This window comes from Cyprinodon tularosa, unplaced genomic scaffold, assembly GCF_016077235.1.
Source record: "Cyprinodon tularosa strain WSP-4 unplaced genomic scaffold, ASM1607723v1 ctg385, whole genome shotgun sequence".
Taxonomy (NCBI): domain Eukaryota; kingdom Metazoa; phylum Chordata; class Actinopteri; order Cyprinodontiformes; family Cyprinodontidae; genus Cyprinodon; species Cyprinodon tularosa.
The window spans coordinates 184,728-202,699 of record NW_024039102.1 but is presented as its reverse complement, the minus strand read 5'-3'; the positions used below and the strand labels follow the sequence as shown (position 1 = coordinate 202,699).

The following is a 17,972-nucleotide window of genomic DNA, read 5'->3' as shown; positions in this document are numbered from 1 at the left end:
CTGGGCTGACAGTATTCCTTCAGGCCATCGGGTCTAGTACAGGAGAAGAACCACAGTTGGCTCCTCCTCTTTGCTCCCTGACCAGCTGATCCTAATGGACATGAGTTTCACATGGGTCATCACAGGTACGGCAGACCCAAATGGTCTGCTTCATCGAGCTGGAAGGCAGCAGTCGTCATGGTGGAACTGAGATGGACCAGAATCTCAGCCAAAACACATTCTTTTAAATGGATCTTCTGTGTTTTTATGGTGGGAGAAGACTGAATTATGGACTAAATCCTAAATATCATAGTACTTCTAAACTGAAGAGAGAAAACGTGGATCCATCGGGTCTTACAGGAGATCCAGAACCGTAATGCTGAGCAGGATATGGGGGTGGGGGTGGTGGGAGCTGTAAAGCTTCTAGAACTAGGACCAAACCTGGATATGTTTTACGGTTTCTGAATGTCTGATTGGCTAATGCTCTGTGCTCCTCCCCTCTCAGGGATTAACAGAAATGATTAAAAAAAATCCAAGTGCTCTTCATCCAACAGACTTCCTCTGCATGCTGGCATGCTCTGATTGGCTTCATGTGAAGCTGCTGTGCTTTATTTGCTCCTCTTGTTTTTGTCTTGAATGTTGTAAAGTAAAAAAAAGTGCTGAAGGGAAAAAAATAACATATTTCACATCTGGACAGGTTCTGAACAGGTTCTGTTCATTTGGACACTTCCTGCAGATCCAAAGATGGTTTGTTTACCAGGTGCTTCATGTTAAAACTGGCCAGTAAACAGAGAGTCCAGAAAGTCTGAACTCTGTTTTGTTTACCTCAGTGTTCCTCTGCCAATTCACTCCATCAACTCAACTTTTTGTAGCCTCCAGCTGTCAGCCCAGTTTGCATCAGCTAAATGTTTTTATATCTGTGAGTCTCATGTTTGTTTTTATTGGGAAATAAAGATGTCCCTTTGAAGTTACTGAAGCGTGAAGCCTGTCATCAGTCCAGGTGAATATCCAACCAGCATCTCACCTGTATGATTCATACAAAATGTGTTTTTCTGTATGAGTGGTTCTAAAAAAGGTCTTAAAAAAAAAAAAAAAAAAAAAAAAAATATATATATATATATATATATATATATATAAACAGATATTAAAGCCACTGAATATAATTTGTTTTTTTAATGCATTTTTAGACATAAATTCTATTGTACATTCAAACACATGATAAAGAACATTACAATCTTAAAATCAATCACCAACTGTAGGTGTTACATCTGTGGCACTTTTGCAATAGTTCAGGTGAGATAAAGTAAAGGCAGGGATGAAATTTTCAAGGTTACCAAAAGACAGAAATAGCTTCAGCTTTGCTATCATTGTTAACTAAAACAAATTCTGCTATCACATTAAAGGTACACTATGCAACCGGTGTTGATTTTCCAGCGAGGCTCCCCCCAGAGGGCGAAAGTAAAAGTGCACTGTCGTAAATATGCACAGCTGTTCTCCTGGTTTCTCCGTCAAGCCAGGCGCGGTTGTTTTGAGCTTAGCAGACAGGCGAACGCAACGAATGACTAAGCATCTGACGCGCCGCAAACGCGCTGCTGCTCCAGGTGAAAAAAATTGAATTTTTGCTGCTTGACGCGCCGCGTCAACTGATCAGAGAAGCTGATCTGGGAGCTGGCTGGGAGACACAGCGCTGATGATCAGAGCGCTACGATCACTCCTCTTAAACAGTTTATTGACGCCTAAATTAACTTAAAATGCAGAAATCTGCCGGCAGAATATGTTGGCCTTTATTATCCTGCTGCCTGCAGTTTGGATTATTTAGATGAAAAACACCTACCAGCTGCCGCGGTGAACCGCGAGGAGGCGACCCGGCCAGAGGCTGCTGATGAAGGGATTCCTACTGTCGGCGCACTGCTGGTATGTGGGGGTCTGAGCGGCTCCGACAGAAAAAATATTGAAGGCAGGATAATAATCTGAATGAACTGACTGCACTGATTACGTTTTCAGGTGTATTTTCTCACTTAAACACATATTAAAACTACTTTATTCCCACTGATCACAGCAAATATAGCTACAAGGCAGAGAAAGGATAGTGAAGCTCCGCCCAACGCGCATCAGACACACTTTTGCAGCCAGAGCAGCAAAGCTGCTTCAGCCGCGCGTCAGAACTAACTGGTACAAGCAGTAAAAATGAAGCAGCAGACGCGATTTTGCTGCGTCCGGTGTGAAAGCATCACTGCACAAAGATCGCCACTGTCTTCTTCTTCTTCTTGTTTTACTGGCGACTTGCAACCAAATGGAGCATTATCGCCACCTACTTGATCTTATTTATGTTTCCTTAAATCCTTAGGTTTAGTCCAGTTTGCTGAAAATAAGATGACATGATTTTAAGTACTGTCTTTCTGGATTTATTGACCGCCACTGTGCTAGCAACGAGAATGCTTTTAACTGGGGGGTGTAGCAGTTCTCGCCGTAAAGCAAGACTGACTCTCGCGAGACTTCTGAGCCTGTGGGTGCGGGTCGGTGCTCCTGCAATTGCAAGTGCGGTATTTCCCCCACAGACCACCAGGGCGGCCGAGAATATCTTTGTTCAACCTGAAATGACTCATTTAATCATCCAAAACGTTATGGAACACATTAATTAACTGAAAAATGTTGCATAGTGTGCCTTTAACTTTTATCTGTTTGTCAGTGTTAAAGCTACTGTCCAGAATGAGTCCCAGGTTTCTAACGGGGAGATTAGAAGGTTTGAGATAAAAGACGTCGACTTGTCTTCCTTTAGATGCAGATGATTCAGAGTCATCCACATACTCACACTTCATTTGTAAGGGCTTGATAAAAACAATCTTTAACCTCATTGCACCCTACTTTTTAAGTAAACCATCCTAATACACACATCTTGGCATAGGAGATAAAATAAACAGATTAAATAACAGTGCACATGAATAACAAATACGTATATGAGCAATTTGTTTCCAAAACATACACAGGTAAGCTAAACAAACAAAGCGATGATAAAAAAAAAACTGAAAGAGCCAAGAAGCAATGAACTGAGAAATATGAAGAGGAAAAGATAATCACCTGGTTCAATATGCCCCCCCCCCCCCCTTTTTTATTTTAAACAATTTCTAAATTGCTATAATGCAGGAGTTTATGGACTTGACATGATAATGTTTAGAACTTTGCACACCCTTTTTTGGGGGGCTTTCTGGGCTTTCATAAAGAAGTGTATTATGATAAAGTGTTGTCATATATCGTGCTTTTTATGCGTCTCTCCTACTTGTTTGGGGACCTGCTTCTGTGCACTTGTCAGCTTTTGTCACTCTCAGGGTGGAACGGAAATGAGAAAGGAAAAGGGCCGTAGTTGGTTACATTTCTGAAATTCCGTCTCTTGAGACCACTGTTTTCTTGTTAGTTCTGGTTAGTAATGTCAGCAGGGAATATTTAGGGTAATCTCTGTTCTCTTAAAGAGTAAAAAATGGAGAGTTAAGTTATTAAATAACATGGTTAAACTCAGCTGTGAAAGAAGCAGCAGTAGCAATGCTCTCAAATTATTATTTGGAACTCTGTGTAAGCAAAGCTAATGTTAGCTTCACTGTTTATATTCCGTAAAGTGAGGCTTGATTTAACTCATAATTGTAGTTAAACATAGACATTTGAATTTCTAATCAGTTTGCTGTAACTTTTACCCAGTTTTTTTCTTTCCAGCGACCATTTTGTTGACAAAATGGGCAATGACATTGTCAAAATTTCTAAATAGGAGGAAAACAGATGTGTCTGAAGAGGCAGGATTTTCCTGAAAAGTAGTTTCTCTCATTGCTTCCTCACTTAAAGTGTCAAAAGTGGACATTAGCACACAAAAACCTGATCACATGCAAGTAGGAGAAAAGTTACAGATGCATACAAAGCAAGCCACAAGTGCAGAGAAGGAGCATGTACTCATGTTCGGACATACTGAGGGGCACATAGTATTGAATCTGCATGCATAGAACCATGGAGAGTAGTTTTCCTGAGTGTATTAAATAAAACTGCTCTTCTCAGTTTTCTTTACCTGTGTTAGCTTTTGGTAAAATTAAGACTACATACATCTTACTCCATGGTCCAGCACAAAAGGCCAGGTTATGATGGACTATAGTCAGTCCTACACAACAAACACTCACACCTCTACACCCTGATGTCATTAATCCAATAAAGCAAGCATGAGGGTGCACATGACTGCAGCCCTGCAGCAACAAACAGTCACAGATGTTCCTGCTACTAATCCACCTCAGATTAAAAGCACAATAATGACCTAGTAAGGGAAGTAGGAACAGGTGGGATTAGGATGGGGTCCAGTTGGGGGTCCAGAACACCTCTAACAGCTTCCCACTATGGTGAGCACCTTTTAAAGGCCTAATGTAAAGTCTGAAACCCTGACCTTGAAGACAGTTCAAAGGAAATTGTATTTTTCTCTCCCACTAACATTTTAGATTCCTGGTTCTACTTTGTTCTCCTGAGGATCGGACTCTTGCGTCATCTCCAGAGGATGTTTCTGTCCCAAATGTTAAAATAAGCAACTTTGCACAACATTATGGGTCTTGTCTTTTGGTTCCTCGAGATCTTTCTACAATTGTTTTTCAGTGTCAGACTTTTGTAACAGTTATTCACCTGAGAGAGCTTCAGCATACAGTCCTTTTGTCTCAGATGAGCTGGTAGTTACTCTGCCTTCTGAGACCTGCTGTAAATTTCACAGTGTTGGTGCAGAATCCTCCTGCATGTTCTCACGATTTTAACCATCTGGTTTATTCATCATCAAAGTCGGCAAATGCAGGAAACCAGAGCCTCTCTTTCCTCTCCTCTCTGCCCCGAACATCACTTTCTTTCTGTCTCCGTTGGACTTTCTGTATCCAGGCAACCTGAGCACCAGCCAGAGTCATCATGCATACCTGCCAAAAGAAAAAAACTGTGGATTATATCACTCAGACAACTTTCATTGTCTAAACCATGTTGAGTTGAGGAGCTCAAAGCTGTGGAGAAGGCTGATGTTACCTCAAGCAGCAGCAGGCCGACAGTCAGACCGGCCACCAACCGCAAGTTGTTTATGGCCCACATGATAATCTTGTCCAGACACCCATCCGTGAAGATGTCTGCTTTAGCTGGGCCTTCCTCTTCCTGCTGCATCCCATAACCACACATGGTGTTCAGCACTGTCTACAGAGACAGAAACACACATTTAACTTTATTAGCAGGTAGCTAATGACCGGTAAAAGCTGCTCCAAAACCAGAGGTAGCAGTAACTTCGTGGTTGAATCCGACCTATGGGCCTTTGCTGGATGTCTCTCCCCCTTCTCTCATACCCACTTTCCTGTCAGCCTACTGTCGAAAAAAATAGCCACTAGTGTGCAAAACTCTGCTGCTCAGGATCTATACATCTGAGCTAAATTCTTTTTTCTGTGACATTTCAAGTTACCCTAACTGTACAGAAGCTCTTTTAAACACATTTTTTACTGCTGCACTTTTCTGCTGAGCAGTTGTCACAGTCACATGGTTTTTACTTCTAGAGGGTTAACTTTGTCCATAGATTGTCTGATTTAAACCTAAATCTGGATATACTATGATCAATTTTTAGATGTATGAGGGCAATTTGATCATGCTGTAGAAAAAAACGAAATCCTTTTACAGAGAAACACTGGTCCAAACCTGGTTCTTCAGGTGCTTGCAGCATGAGAAGGGAACTCCACAGGCTTCCAGACTGGGATTGTTCGTTGAACACTCAAAGTACACATTATGGGACCAGTCCTTATACCCCTCTACACCACAGCACTGGAACTGCACAACAACAAAACAACACCGGGTTACTAAACAAGGACTTAAGCTGGTTTGCAGAACACTCAATTTCTCCTTCACCTTTTTCTGTATGTAGTCGATGGCATTCTCCAGGTCCCGATCCTCCCTGTAGCGGACAATTGCCTTCAACATCAGCTTTTCTGTCCTTTCCATCACCTGGTCAAGAGCATTGTCACATCTGATCTCTGTTTGATATAATAAAACATGTACATGGGTTGTTTTGTTACCATGTCTGTAAAAACGTATCCTACTGCTCCAGCTGCAATCTGAAGGAGGAAAACAACAGCCAGGATCCCAAGGAACTGTGGGAAGAGACAGAGAATTTGGTACATTAGCTGAAAAGCTTTATTGCACTCTGTCAACATTTAAATCCTATATGTCAGCATTGTCAGCATTGTCAGACTAATCTCATTGGAGAGACCCCAGACAGGCAACAATTTAGAGTGACACTGAAAGCCAAAAGTGGTGTCTAGCATGCCACATAGGAAAAATCTAACATGCCGGTTGAAAAGTGACATATTTTGCATACCCAAATGGAAAAGCAAATAACTTAGCAACTGTAAGCCCACATTTCATGTGCAATTCATTATTTGAAAGCTAACACCCTCTAGTTTCTGAATACATAAATGAACCAAGCTGCATAAGTTCAAACATGACTATGTTGTTTTTTTTATTCTCAAAAATGATAGGTCTTTTTTAAACAGCAGTAATAAAGACATGCTTGTGAAAAAGGCAGATCTAATTGTATTACATTTGTTCTACATCATGTCAACCGCAAATGCAGAACACTTCAGACGTTTAGCTATAACAGTTCCAGAGCTGTGGGGCTTTGAACTGTTGGTATCACCAGTGTCTCTAAATGTGCCAAATGCTTTTACTATGCTTTGCTTTACTATTTGACCCATAGAATAACACTGAAGCATTTTGATGGCTACAAAACATTTATGAAGCAAGTATTTTACACTTTTTTTTTTTTAGAATCAGTGTATATAACAACATTTATAATTTTAACATCTATAATAACACAGAAATCTATAAAAGATAGTGAAACTGCTGCTTTTCAATCTAAATTAAACCCCATTGCTTTTTCTGAGCTGTATTTTTATTTTCAGCATTAGGCATTGTAAAAAACAAAATCAGCATCCAAACTGTATTTTTCAATCTGATGCAAGCCGGTAAAATGGGGTCTGCCTTTTATAAAGTTGCCATGTGTGGATGCCATGTGTTGAACCCTTATTTCATTGGCTACAAAGCCCACATAGCCCACGTGGTCTTAACCAATACCAGCTGGACTCTATGAGGCGTAATATTGCACGTCACTGGCTGATAGGAAGTGACCGGAAGTGAGATTTCAGGAAAAAAAATAAAAATTTCTCGTGAATTTCAAAAGTCTGATGTGGGTATTGAACCGTAAACTTAGAGAATGGATTTTGATCATTACATGTTTAAGCTAACCAGACTAGTTTTAACCAACTAGATTGGTTGTTTTTCCAACCAATCTATTCTCAGAATCTATCCAAACTCTATCCAGCTCTCCTACATACTCCTACATCTTGAATTAACACAGAGGCTGTTTAAATGCCTGCTGAAGATCCAGCAAGCTGAACCACTTCTCAAAGCAGTCACGTGATATAGCAGGGTAGCGAGGCTTCTGACGACTTCTATTTTGGCTCTTCCCCCAAATGAAGCAAGCGTCTCGCGGGAACGCCCCTTCCACTACTCGACACGCGCCTTGAAGCCTAGGCTCATCTCATAACATCACTAATTATCTATGACCGGCTAACTTTTCTGATGTCAACAACCAGACGTTATGGGCAATTTTATCATCATGGAATATTTTTATTACTAATATACTAGATTACTTTTAACCTGTGGACCCTTATGGACGAATGGAGTATAAACAATTGAAGATTTATAAAACGGCTTCTGGATGCTTTCAAAGGAATGTAGTTGTGGCTGCTTTGTTTGTTTACATTTTGACATCATACTATATCTGTGTTAATTGTGGTTTGGTGCTCGCTGTGTCCATAAAATGAACTTGGGTTGTTGAAAGTCTAACCTGTCTATGTTGGTAAACATTTTGCTGGTGTTATTTTCATGCATTCTGAGTTATTCTCAAAACTCAAACCTCTAAAAACCAACTGGATTTGGTTAACAATATATTACGCAGTTATGAAAAATGAACGTTTATATATGTGGTTGTAAATGTGTGTTTGTGTTAGAGAAAACATTCATGCCACCAAATCTTTGAGTTATGATTCCTTTGACAATGTGACTGAATGTTCCAAAAACAGCAGCATATTGTCATTATTACAGAATGAAGTGGATTGCGGGTGATGTGTTAACAATGAGCTCCTCACACCTTCTCTAAGGGAGAGCCATTATGCCATCCTGCGGAGAAAGCTCAATTATGCCACTTGTATTTGGGATCTCATTTTTTTGGGGCCATAATCCAGATTTCATGATCATAAGGGGGGCAAGGAGTGCAGACCAAACGGTAGGTCAAAAGCTTTGCCTTTTTGGTCAGCACCTACTTCACCAAGACAAACCAGTGCAGCGTCCGCATTATAGCAGCTGCCGCACTGATCTGTTTATTGATCTCATGCTCCATTCTCCCTGCACTCATGAAGAGAACCCCAAGAAACTCCTCCACTTCAGGCATGGACTCTCCTTCAACCTGAATGGGATAGGCCACCCTTTTCTGGTTGAGAACCATGGGCTTAGAACTGGAGGAGATGATTCTCAAACAAGCCTCTTCACACTCAGCTGCGAACTACCCCAGTACATGCAATCTTGGCAGATGGGAGCCAGCAGAACCATGCAGTCTTTAAAAGCAGGGGCGAGATCCTTCGGTCCCCAAACCCTTCTCCCTCTGGTCCTTGGCTGCACCTAGAAACCCGGTCCATAGAGTATGAACAGGACTGATGACAGAGGGTAGCCCTTGTGGAGTCCAACAATCACTTGGAGCGAGTGAATGCTCGTTATGCAGATCAGACTCTGTCTCCGCTTGTACAGACTGGATGGCCTGTAAGGCTCCTCCCACTTAAAACAGTGTTAGTAAAGCACTGCTTTCCCCCCGGGGGGCACCGGACAGTTTGCCAGAATTTGAGTTCAACCAGTCCTAACTCTAACCCGATTCTTGGTGGCGTCTCCAAAATCCTCCCAGGCCGTAGTTTTTGCCCCGACAACTGCCCGGGCAGTGGCACGCCTGGCCTCACGATACCTCCATGCTGCCTCAGGAGTCCCGCAAGCAAGCCAGGCTTAATAGGACTCCTCTTTCAGCTTGACAGCATCCCTTACTGCCGGTTTCCACTGGGCATTTCCAACACAACAGGCACCACAGACCTTATGGCCACAGTTAGGGGTGGCCACAACAACAATAGAGGAAGAGAAGATGGCCCACTAAGTCCATGTCTCTAGCCTCCCCCGGAATCTGAGAGAAGCTCTCTTAGAGGTTGGAGTTGAACACGTCACTGACCGAGGGTCCACCATGTATTCCTAAGTAGTTTGGGCCTGCCAAGTCTTTCTGCCTTCTTCCTCTTTCAGCCCAACCAGCTCACTACCAGGTGGTGGCCGATGGACCATTCTGTGCTTCTTTTTGCCAGAATGTCCAAGACCAAGTGTCCAAGACATACAGCCAAAGGTCAAAAGATACAACTACAAACTCAATCATAGACCCCCAGGCTAGGGTGTCCTAGTACCAGGTGCAAAGATGGACATCCTCATGCTTGAACATAGTGTTCATTATGGACAATCCGTGACTTGCACTGAAGTCCAATAATGAAACACCACTTGGGTTCAGAGATGGGGGTCCATTCCTCAAAATAACACACAGCCCCAACACCCCTGTACCTATCATGTCCAGATGGTTCTTAGCGTTTCTATAAAAATGAAAACAATCTTTATTTAATTCTGTTCTGAAATAATAAAATGGATCCTGCTATACTTTAAATCAACAGAACAACCAAGATGTATCTGACACTTGGTACAGACCTCGGGCATCGTGTATTGAGCATGTTTCCTCACCTGTAGGTTTAAAGCAGTCCTTGCATCCATCTACTACTGAGAGTCAATGTTTAGGACCCTCAAAGATATAGAGACTTGTTATCCGTATTTCTGTGAGTGGGAGTTTAACTTACGTTTTATGATATGCCTTCCTTTCTAAATATAGCAAAAATAAAATAGGCTTAAGAAATTTGATGTAAATAAAATTGTTAACTTGAACTACCCCCCACTCCACCGCCTGCCACACATGACTGCAGAAGAGCGTTTTACTTCCTTTCACTAAGGATTCAAATTTGAAATGTTTTTATTAATAAAAATTAGGAAACGAGTAGGCTACCGTTTTCAGCAAACAGGTGGCGTTTCGCAGAGCTCCAAAACATCCCAAAAAGGTGATGAGAAACATCAAAGAACCAACAAGGATCAACAGCAGTGCTGGATCCACTGTCAGAGTGTCGACTACATCTATGAAAAAAAGACAAACAAAAAAAACATTAATTTGTAATGAGCCACAATGTGATTAAAAAACAAATCTGGTTCTGAAATCTTAAATCTGGTCAGACCCCTGAAGCAGATCCTTGGAGGTTTGTACCAACTGTGCTCTTTATGAGATATTTTTGTTAATTTTTTCAAACAGAAAGAAAGACCCTGTATATTATTGAGGAGTAAGCGTTCAACCACACAAACATCTGACTGGGACTCATAGCTGAGGGTAAAAGTTGAAACTTGTCTGAGAAGCCTCTGCTGGTTTATCTTCAGGAATGTGATCAGCATGGAAACATCACAATGTCATCATGTCTTCCTGGTTCCCTGAAGCTTTTCCTGGATACTAACTCAGTTCAGTCTTTCTTCATCACAGATCAAGTGATCAATTGATTTATTGAAATACCTCCTTATCCAGGTCAGTTTATTTGGCTTTTGCACAAAAACAAAAAAAGTATATTTTCTGCTTTTATTATTAACTGTTTTTATTTCCTGTTCTTAATGTACTTTTCTTTTCTATTGTTGCAATATTTCTTGATTTAAAATGTACAGCTATTGATTTTAAAATTGCATCTGCAATTGTTGTAAAGTTCTTCATAGGTAAATAGAGTAGTAAAACTAGTTGTAGTAGAAGCAATAATTGTTGACAGTGTTCATCATATATTATTGAAAGTAAATTAAATGTTTTAATAAAGGACATTAACTGAAATTGCGTTCTTAAAATGGAACTTTAAAAAAAAACAAACTAATCTAAATAAAGAATTTTTTATAGTAATTTGCACACATGGACAAAATTAGCAATGCCAATTGTTTAATAAAAGAAAAACACAGAATGACCACAAAGATAACTGGAATAGTAATAATAAATAAAAATTCTTTGAAAATTAAATAATGAAAATCAGATATTGCTTTTCCACAACACTTCAACAGAACGATTGAAATAAAATTAAACCAAATGAATATAATGTGACAAAAGGTACATGGACACAAGATGTGTCCAGTATTTAGCATCACAGGTGTCAACAATCTAGTAATAAGTCAGTCAGCCTATATATGGGGCTATAGGTAGTCACTGTGCTGTTTGGTCACATGGTGTGTACAGTTATTTTTAACGACCATCTTAAACTTAGTTTTTTTTTTAGTCTTCAGGACGAAAACTAGTCATTACCATATCTTCTAGTTTTAGTTGCTTTTAGTCGACTGAACTCAAAAATGTTTTAGTCTAGTTTTATTCAGTTTTATGTTGCAAATTTAATCTTTATAATTTCGAATAACAACCAGATGTCTTACCAAGCTGACAGTTCGTGCCTAGATACAAAATTGCTGGAGATGCAATGCTGCCGTGCAGTTCATCAATGCTGTTGGGCAGAGAACTTTGATTTATAGAATTCAAATAAAGTTTATTTTTTTGTTTTTTTTTAATGAATGCCCTACTTTATTAAAAAAGTGTCACAAAAGAGTTGTGAAAACAGCAGGTCTAGTTCAAGACATCATACTGATTAATATAGCAGACAGAGTAGCTGACAAAATGTACAATAGACGAATGGTTTAAGACATACAAGGTTTCCAACCAAAAGCAAATACTTCCTGATCAACAATGAACTATGCATTACACATAGATCAATAAAATATTCATTGGTCCAAAAAAGCAAAGAACAAAAACATTCCTCTTTCTACTTTTGCAATTTCTAAGAATTTGCCCCTAAGTTACTGCTGCTAAGTGGTCAAGGCAGATTTAAATTGAAAGGGGTCTGGTATAAAAAAAAAAAAAAATTAGACAGAACTTAAATAATTGCTTAATAATGCCATGGCAATCCGGACCTAAATTTAATCAATATGTTAACTAAAATGTTTAAATATTCAAATAGATAGAAACAAGAAAAATGAGAGAGAAATATTCAAAGATCTATGTACCCTTTCATCTGGGTCTTTATCCAAAAATAAACAGTATGCAATGAAACATTTGCTTTTGATATAATTTAGGGATTCCTTTTGGTAGAAATTAAAGAAGGTTTTGCATTAGCGCTTATGAGCTGGAAGAAATAAAATCTTAATAGCTAGACAAATACATTTTTTCGCATGGCAGAGGATGATCAGCCCCATATCGTTTATTTAGTAGCGAGAGCAGGAAGAGCCAGACTGCTGAAAGCGAACATTATTGTGTAGCATAAAGCACAAACTCTAAGCTTAGAGCGAACAGACACATTTCTGCACAAGCACAACTGGAAGAGCAGAGTTTGTCAGAGTTCAACACGCAGTACCGGATGATTATGGCTTTTTTTTTTTTCACCCCTGTCGCTGCTGCCATGATCCATCTGTGGTCATGCAGAATTTGCACCACTGTACGGCAGGTGGCCTGTGTGACCAAACAGGATGCAGCAGCACGGCTGATACTGCTTACTGCAGATACATCCTGTTTTATGTCTGTTTTATGCCTGTCTTCTGAAATCATTCTGTTGAAGCATGGTTAAAAAACAATGTCTAACTTGAATTTTTCTCATATTCATAGAATTTGAATTTATTACAACTTCTTTCTTATTCATGGTATGTGACCATTGTATTTATTTCTTTTATCAAACGAGGGAAACCAAAATTTTTTCCAAATTCAATCTGAACGGCTCTTAGCTGCAACTATTCTCCTCATCATAAACCTCTGCTCCAGTCTATCAGCACAGCTCCTCACCGTCATATTTATGAGTCATAATACGGGACATCCTCTCTTCCCACTGAACAGCATCTTACCTCCTTCCTTTCTCCCGCTTCAGCTCATTAGACTAACTAGTGAGATTCGACCCTTTCCCCTTCTTAGTCATCATTGGGCAGACCAACAGAAATACTGTTTCTAATGTCCATGCAGAGCAGAATCATTTCTTTTGGTCACAGACCACCCAAATATGTCGAGGGGAAATCAATAAAACTGCATTGGAAAAGAATGCAATTCATAAAACTCAACCTCCCAAGAAAAAAAATCTGAAAAAAAATTATTAAGCCTGGAAAAAAAAAAAGAAAAATCAATAAACATATTTGGGGAAAAAAACATTTGAAAAATAAAATCTTAGAAAAAGCAAACAAAAAATAGTTGATCAAACTTTTATTCTCACACAAACTTTTCAAAATGTTTTCTTTTATTGAGATGTTTTAAAGTTGAGGTTTTTTTTGTTTTTTTTATTCAGATTTTCATTTTTTTCTTTGCTTTCAAACCTCAGAGCTAAAAAAAAAAAATGCCTTTAGCTTCCCCATGAGGAACCTTCAAGCTTTCAGCACCACCCTACAGTATAAACAGACATGGACCCTGATCAGAAAAGGTTAGTCTTAGGAAGCCTATAGACTATCTGGATGAAGAGAAGGCTGAAATCACACATAAAAATACTATGAGGAAAAAGCAGAACCAGAATCCAGCCACGACATACTGCTGGAATTGACCTCTTACTGACCTTTCTCCTTGGCGACCTTGGCGTAGATCCCCACTGCTATCAGGACGGCACTGACAACCTGCAGATTCACAAGGAGATAAGTGTGAGAAGTTCTTGTTACCTCCAGCTTTTATACTGAAGTTAAGCTGTTGAAACTGGACTTCTTCTCACAGCTCTGCTTTCAAAGTCTGAACCTGTTTCATCTAATGCATCATTGAGCGAGTGAGTTGTTCTGTTTGATGGTTGTAGATGATCAGAGTCAGAATCAGAGGAGAAATGTCCAACAAAACCGAGCCGGAATGAAAGAGGATGGTGAGATCCTGAACCACCAAAACATCACCAAATTGAAAAAATAAAAAAAACCTTAAGAAGTCAGGAGATTCATTAAACAGATCAAAGAACACTGTGGATCCATCAGACTGAGAGATGGATTGGGATGCTAACAGAACTGTTGTGGGGGTTCCTGACTTTAATCATGATTTGTATGAAATGTCTCAGGCTGAAGAGCTGCCACACCCAGACCACAAAGAATCATTTCACAGCTTTTGATATTAATAACATTTAAAACAGTCCATTGAAGTTCTTTAAGTGTTTTATTAACAGCTCCTTTTTTTTTTTTTTTTTATTAAATCAGCCCAAATAAAACCTTCAGCTTAAGATTCTCTGGTCTGAAGCATCTCCTTCCTGAACAGTTTTGACCATGAAATCAGTTACATGAGGAGGAACCTAGGAGTAAAGTTCCTGTTGATCCAACAGCTGCTCAGACTTACCCAGAAGAAGTAACAGAAGATGAACAGGGTGTACTTGATGCCTCGGTATCCTCTCATGTTATCTCAGCAGAGCTGCTGTTCTGCCAGACAGACTTTCCTCAGGTCTGTTATCTCCTGACATGACGGCTGGAGGGCATGTGTTAACCTGCAGGAGCATTCCAGCTGTGAGCCCCTCCTCTGCTGCTGCTGTCACAAACCATTACACCTGCTGTTCACACCCCTGCACAGCGCCCCCTGCAGACTGAAACCATCCAGACTTACTTTATATTTTTCCCCAGCTGCTTATGAGCACAATGCTGTACATTGCTTGGACAAATCTGGTTCTAACAATTTTGCAAAACAAACAGTGTTTTGAGGTTCCTGCTTTATGTCTGATTTTAGTTAAAGGTAAGTATAGCACCTTGCGAAAGTATTCGCCCCTGTTGAAATGTTCGGCCATTTGTCACATTTCAGGCTTGAAACATAAAGATATAAATGTTTAATTTTTGTGAAGATTCAACCAGGCAGATCTGAGTAACATCCTAAGGACCACTGTGCAAGCAATAATATAGAAATTGAAGGAGTATCAGACCACTGCAAATCTACAAAAACACAACCGTCTCAAACAAAGACTTAGACAGATTTTATTGTCATTTTGTACACACAGAGTGTATACAAAAAGACATTTCGTTCAGTACAGCTCTCAAGAAATGTGACAGCAGTGATAAATGTAAACATACAACTGTAAATGAGTTACTGTTTCTAATATTTAGGGTTCTTTTTTTTAAACCCTTTTTTATACAACATTCAGCAGTCTAATGGCAGTGGGGAAGAAACTGTTCTGGCATCTGCTGGACCTGCATCTGATGCTTCGAAGCCAGTCCATGGTGGGGGTGTGAGGGGTCATTTATGATGTTACGGGCTCCAGACATGCAGCGCTGGGATGAAATGTCTTTTATGAAGGGGAGAGTACCCCTGATTATCTTCTCTGCAGTTCTCACCACTCTTCTCACCTTCTTCCAGTCTGAGGCGCTGCAGCCTCCACAGCACACAGAGAGACAGCTGGTCAGAACGCTCTCTATAGTGCTTCTGTAGAAGGTGGTGAGGATGGGTGGGGGCAGGTAAGCTCTCCTCATCCTCCACAGCAGCCCTGAGGGGAGCCTGTGCTTAGGGTGATGACATCAGAGGTGTTCAGTCTGACTGAGGTCTGTTGGTGAGGAAGTCTAGCAGCCAGTTGCAGAGGGGTGTATTGAATGCCTGCTGTTTCAGTTGCCATCAGATGCTGTGGGTTGATGGTGTTGAAAGCTGAACTGAGGTCCAGAACCAGCATCCGCACATGGGTGTTCTTCTCCTCCAAGTGTGCCTGGCTCAGGTAGAGAGCAGCAGAGATGGCGCACTTCTTCAGGATAGGAGTCAGTGCGACAGGCCGTAATCATTGAGTGAGGTGACTTGAGGCTTCTTTGGGACCAGGATGATGGTGGCAGATTTAAAGCATGCTATGGATTGGTCCAGCGAGGTGGTAAAAATGTCTCTGAGAACACCAGACAGCTGACCTGCACATTCGCCTTGTACACCTGCCCAGGTATGTTAAGTGAGGGTTTTTCTCACTTCAGCTATGTCAAGGTTGAGTGCCTCCTCCCTGTGGTTTCGAACTGCTTTCACTGCTGGAGTGCTGTTTAGTGCCTAAAACATCCAAATAAGTTGTTTATTTCATTTAGGAAGTCAGCATTATCTGCATCTACCGGGGGCAACGTGTGTTGTAGTCTGTGATCACCCGTATGTCCTGCCACATGCTCCTGGTGTTGCTTGCATCATGGAAGAGATCCTGGATCTTCTGGATGTGGTTCTGCTTTGTTGATCTGATGGCACGGTTCAAGTAGGCACGCGCTGTTCTCAGTGCAGAGTCCCGTGCTTTTATCGATTTCTGTACCTCCCCATTCTTCCAGGGTCGTTGGTTTGCTCGGGTGGTGATTTTCTTTGTGATGCTGACATCCTCAATGCATTTGTTGATGTAGGCTGACATAGTCATTGCATACTCATCTATTTTTATTTTTTTGCCATGGGTTGCTGCAGCTTTTAACATATTCCAATCAGAGCATTCAAAACAATCTTGGAGTGTCTCCTTCTTTAACTTTTGGTTTAGGAATTAGCAGAAAGGTGATCTGTTGACCCCAGGTGGGGGCAGAGTGCTGCTGTAAATGCATCTTTGATATTAGAGTAAACCAAGTCTAAAATGTTTTCACCCAGAGTTGCAAAGTCTACATGTTGGTAGAAATGAGGGAGCACAGTCTTCAAGTTAGCCTGGTTGAAATCCCCAGCCATGATGAAAACGCCCTCTGAGTGCAATTGAAGCTCAGAGATAGCTTTCTACAGTCTTCATAGCCTCTTTTGTATTGGCACTGGGGGGCAAGTAAACACCAGTAATGCTAACCACACTAAACTCTGTGGGTAGATAGAAGAGTCTGCAGTTAACATTCAGAAACTCAATGTCTGATCTAGCATTTTTAGACCAGCTGTTCACAGAGCCCAACACCTCTAGTCTTACTGCTTAGTTCGTTTCTGTTAGCACGGTACAGTATGAGGCCCTCGAGGCCAATAGCATTGTCCGGTATCGATGAATGAAGCCACGATTCAGTCAAGATGATGGCGCAGCAGTTACTGAACTCCTTTTTTGAAGAAGATTCACTTGTCAGTTATTTACTCTGATGCCGTTACCCCAACAGATGATGAGGGGATCACATTCACCTCATCAGACAGATAGAAGATATACAGACAAAATCCTAATAATACATTTTTTTCTCCCTTTAAGCGGCACTAAGTCATATTTTTATGTCATTAAATCCTATTCTAATCCCTCTAATGTTGATCTAAGAATTTATAAGCGATTGAGAGGACTCTTGTCTCCCTCTAGTGGCTCTGGTTGGAAGACCTAGACCTACAATTTCTTGTGCCTCTGGTTAAACCAGGATTACACTGAGCAATTTTTTGCCCTTTTTGGGCCAACTTTGCAGTAGTGCGAGAATTTTTCGATCCGGCTGACTTTCAGCCTGATCGTGCGTCGTGCATCCTGTAGTGCAGGGGGTAACAATGGAGGATCAGCCTCTCAGACCATCTCCCGATCAGGAATCATGAGGTCAGGAGAAAATCATACATGCTTGATTTTCAGTTGGCCGTCGTTGGCAAATCTTTCAGTGGGCATGCACAAAAAGGGATTCTTCTTATTCCTCTCAGAAGAAAAGGCAGTGCGTTTCAGTCTAGTGAGCTTCGTAATCCTCTTCTACTCGTTTGGCTCCCGGATAGACGAGTCTCTGTCAATAGAGGGAAGGAAGAGAAAACATAAATCAGTTCGGGACAGGACTCTAGCAAGGGTGAATGACAAAATGCAAGTGAACATCTAGCATTAGTTGGCATGATTTAAATAAACTGAATTTAATTAAATTCAGGCAAGATATTTACTCCTTCAACAAGAGGATAAAAACTGCTGCAGACCTGGCAATGTAGTTAGAATTTTAAGAGCCATATC

The 17,972-nt window shown here is 40.7% G+C and overlaps 1 protein-coding gene across 1 annotated transcript; it reads right to left on the bottom strand.

The window, feature by feature from the left end:
• Nucleotides 1-3,102: 3,102 nt before the first annotated feature.
• Nucleotides 3,103-14,599, bottom strand: zgc:113223 (uncharacterized protein LOC541424 homolog). Its single transcript, XM_038297285.1, has 8 exons — nt 14,471-14,599; nt 13,722-13,779; nt 10,145-10,269; nt 6,030-6,104; nt 5,863-5,958; nt 5,656-5,784; nt 5,005-5,166; nt 3,103-4,901 (listed from the first exon to the last, which is right to left on the bottom strand). Exons 1-8 carry the CDS (start codon nt 14,525-14,527, stop codon nt 4,758-4,760), a joined length of 846 nt encoding a protein of 281 aa, XP_038153213.1. The 5' UTR covers nt 14,528-14,599; the 3' UTR covers nt 3,103-4,757.
• Between the last annotated feature and the right edge of the window lie 3,373 nt (nt 14,600-17,972).